The sequence below is a fragment of the Mastomys coucha genome, unplaced genomic scaffold, assembly GCF_008632895.1.
Source record: "Mastomys coucha isolate ucsf_1 unplaced genomic scaffold, UCSF_Mcou_1 pScaffold23, whole genome shotgun sequence".
Taxonomy (NCBI): Eukaryota; Metazoa; Chordata; class Mammalia; order Rodentia; family Muridae; genus Mastomys; species Mastomys coucha.
In genome coordinates this window covers 114,565,389-114,567,889 of record NW_022196906.1, presented here as the reverse complement: position 1 = coordinate 114,567,889, position 2,501 = coordinate 114,565,389, and the positions used below count along the sequence as shown (strand labels likewise).

The window sequence follows — 2,501 nt, the reverse complement described above, 5'->3', positions numbered from 1 at the left end:
AAAAAAAAAAAAAAAAAAAAAAGAATTTTGCTCACGTATACATATGATGTGTGTACTTTGTGTGGATATGTGCACAGGTGTGCAGTGCCTTTGGAAGCCAGAAGAGGGCACTGAATCTCGAGGAGCTAGAGCCATCTGATGTGGGTGCTGGACTCAGAGCCTAGGCCCTCTGCAAGGGCAGGATGTGCTCTCCCCTGCTGAGTCATTGCTCTAGCTCTGACTCCATTTTTGTTAAGTGTCAAGAGTCATTCCTTCAGGCTATGACAACTGTGGCCTAGCCTGCACATAGCTTTGAGTTCTTGGTAGGGAAACAACAGGGAGCAACCCACAGAATGAAAGAGGTGGCCTTGGGATGGATGGGAGGAGAATGGCATAAAGCACGAATGTGTGTGTATGTGTATAAGTTTGTGTGTGTGTGTGTGTGTATGTGTATAAGTTTGTGTGTGTGTGTGTGTGTGTGTACATGTATGTACATGTACTGTGGTACTGACTTTCCAACTGCTCTCTATCCTATGTTTTCAGAGAGTATCTCGCACTGAACCTAGAGCTCATGGATCTGAGTAGACAGGATGGCCTGTGAACCTAGAGCTCATGGATCTGAGTAGACAGGATGGCCTGTGAGCCTAGAACTCATGGATCTGAGTAGACAGGATAGCCTGTGAACCTAGAGCTCATGGATCTGAGTAGACAGGATGGCCTCTGAGCCTAGAGCTCATGGATCTGAGTAGACAGGATGGCCTCTGAGTCTAGAGCTCATGGATTTGAGTAGACAGGATGGCCTCTGAGTCTAGAGCTCATAGATCTGAGTAGACAGGATGGCCTCTGAGCCTAGAGCTCATGGATCATGAACCACCTCCTCAGCACTCAGGATAGTTCTTAAAGTAAGCCCAAGGCAGATGACATAGATCTAAGATCTGGTACAGGAGGGGATGGAAGCTGGAGAGATGGATCATTGGCTAAGAGCAGTTGCTCTTCAGAGGACCTGAGTTTTGACTCCTGCACCCACACAGTGGTTCATAGCCAATCAGAATTTCAGCTCCAGGGGACCCAATGATTTCTCCTGACCAAGCATGATCATGGTGTATATTCATACATCCAGGAAAAAACACACATAATTTTTAAAAAAATTTAAAGAAAGAAAAGGTTTGATCGAGTCCTTTGCTATAGAAGGCCAGCTCTATGCAAGCCTACTAGAGATGACTGTCCTCCATAGGCACCGTGACTTTAAAATGGATCTATGAAGTTGAGCTTCCCATTTCAACCTGAACAGAGAGGAGGGGGCTCACCTGGAGCTCGGCGTGGTGCACCTGCGCTGCAGCTGCAGCCACCTGGTCCTCCAGATCTGCCAGCTCTGTCTCACCTGTGCTGCTGTGGATGCAGCGGGCCGCGTCTTCCAGCTCACTCAGCTGGCCCTCCAGCCCATACACAGTGCCCGCTGCCAGGTACACCTGCAGAGACAGCACAGCTCTGAGCACAGTGGACTGGGACTGGCCAGGTTCTCTGAAGGAGCCCCAGAAAGCTGGGCTCAATACGAGGGGAGCTCTGGGAGCCTCCCACCCATCAACACTCTTAACACTTGGATGGGGCAGGAAGCCTTTGACATCTCTCCTCTCCACCAAGCACTGAAGTATTCACCATGGAGTTGTTTTGGAATCGTTTACATGAAATGGCCTGTCTGAGGACAGCAACAGACAATCATTACCTGGTAAATTGGAAGGGGTGGTAGCAGCCACGTGCCCGCCATCAGCCATTTTTACTAGGGCTGTATCTACCCCAAACTATTATTTATACTTCCCACCCTGTTATCTGTTAATGTTCCTCTTTTTTAAAAAATGTATTTATTTTTATCACAGCCAAGACAAAGCGTAGGAAACAAATTGGAGCCCCGAGTACAGTCAGATGCTCATGATTTTACTTTGTCTTTTCTGAAAGTCTGTTTTCCTGGCACTGAGGGGAGGGGACACAGAGGTTTGCCATTGAGCGCAGCTGAAGAAGAACCTACCATCAAAGTGACAGGGCTTGAAGGGCCGCAGGAAGGAGCAGTGGTGACATGCTTATCGACCCAGAACCAAGGCAGTACATTCATATGACTTATCGTTTAAAACCTCATTTATTTGTGTGTATTAGGTATATGCATATGCACGCACCACAGGGTGTGTGCACGCATGTGTGTGTGTGTGTGTGTGCGTGTGTATATGTGTGTATAGGTCAGGGGATGGCTTGCAGGAGTCAGTTTTCTCCTTTCACCATGTGGGTCCACAGGGATTGAATTCATATTGTCAGGCTTGGTGTTGAGCCTCTTCACCCGCTGAGAGACATCTTGCTGGCCCATGACTTAACTCTTTGAATGTTCAGGTGACTCTAAATATAGATAGTGTCATAACCACTATGCTAATGATGAGAATGTTTTATAACCCAGGAAAGCCCAGTCTCATCCTCAGCCCCACAACTGGGATGAGGTGGAGCCGCGACATGAGCGGAGGAGAGCAGGGGAGGGCGGG

General features: G+C 48.2%; 1 protein-coding gene across 4 annotated transcripts in view; it reads right to left on the bottom strand.

Moving 5' to 3' along the window:
• Myrip (myosin VIIA and Rab interacting protein) overlaps positions 1–2,501 on the bottom strand; it is a 194,785-nt gene that overhangs the window by 16,106 nt on the left and 176,178 nt on the right. For all 4 annotated transcript variants that reach the window (XM_031343475.1, XM_031343476.1, XM_031343477.1 and 1 more), the window contains one exon: positions 1,287–1,448. In XM_031343475.1, the coding sequence (XP_031199335.1) occupies positions 1,287–1,448 (162 nt within the window). The remainder of the gene's footprint in view (positions 1–1,286; positions 1,449–2,501) is intronic.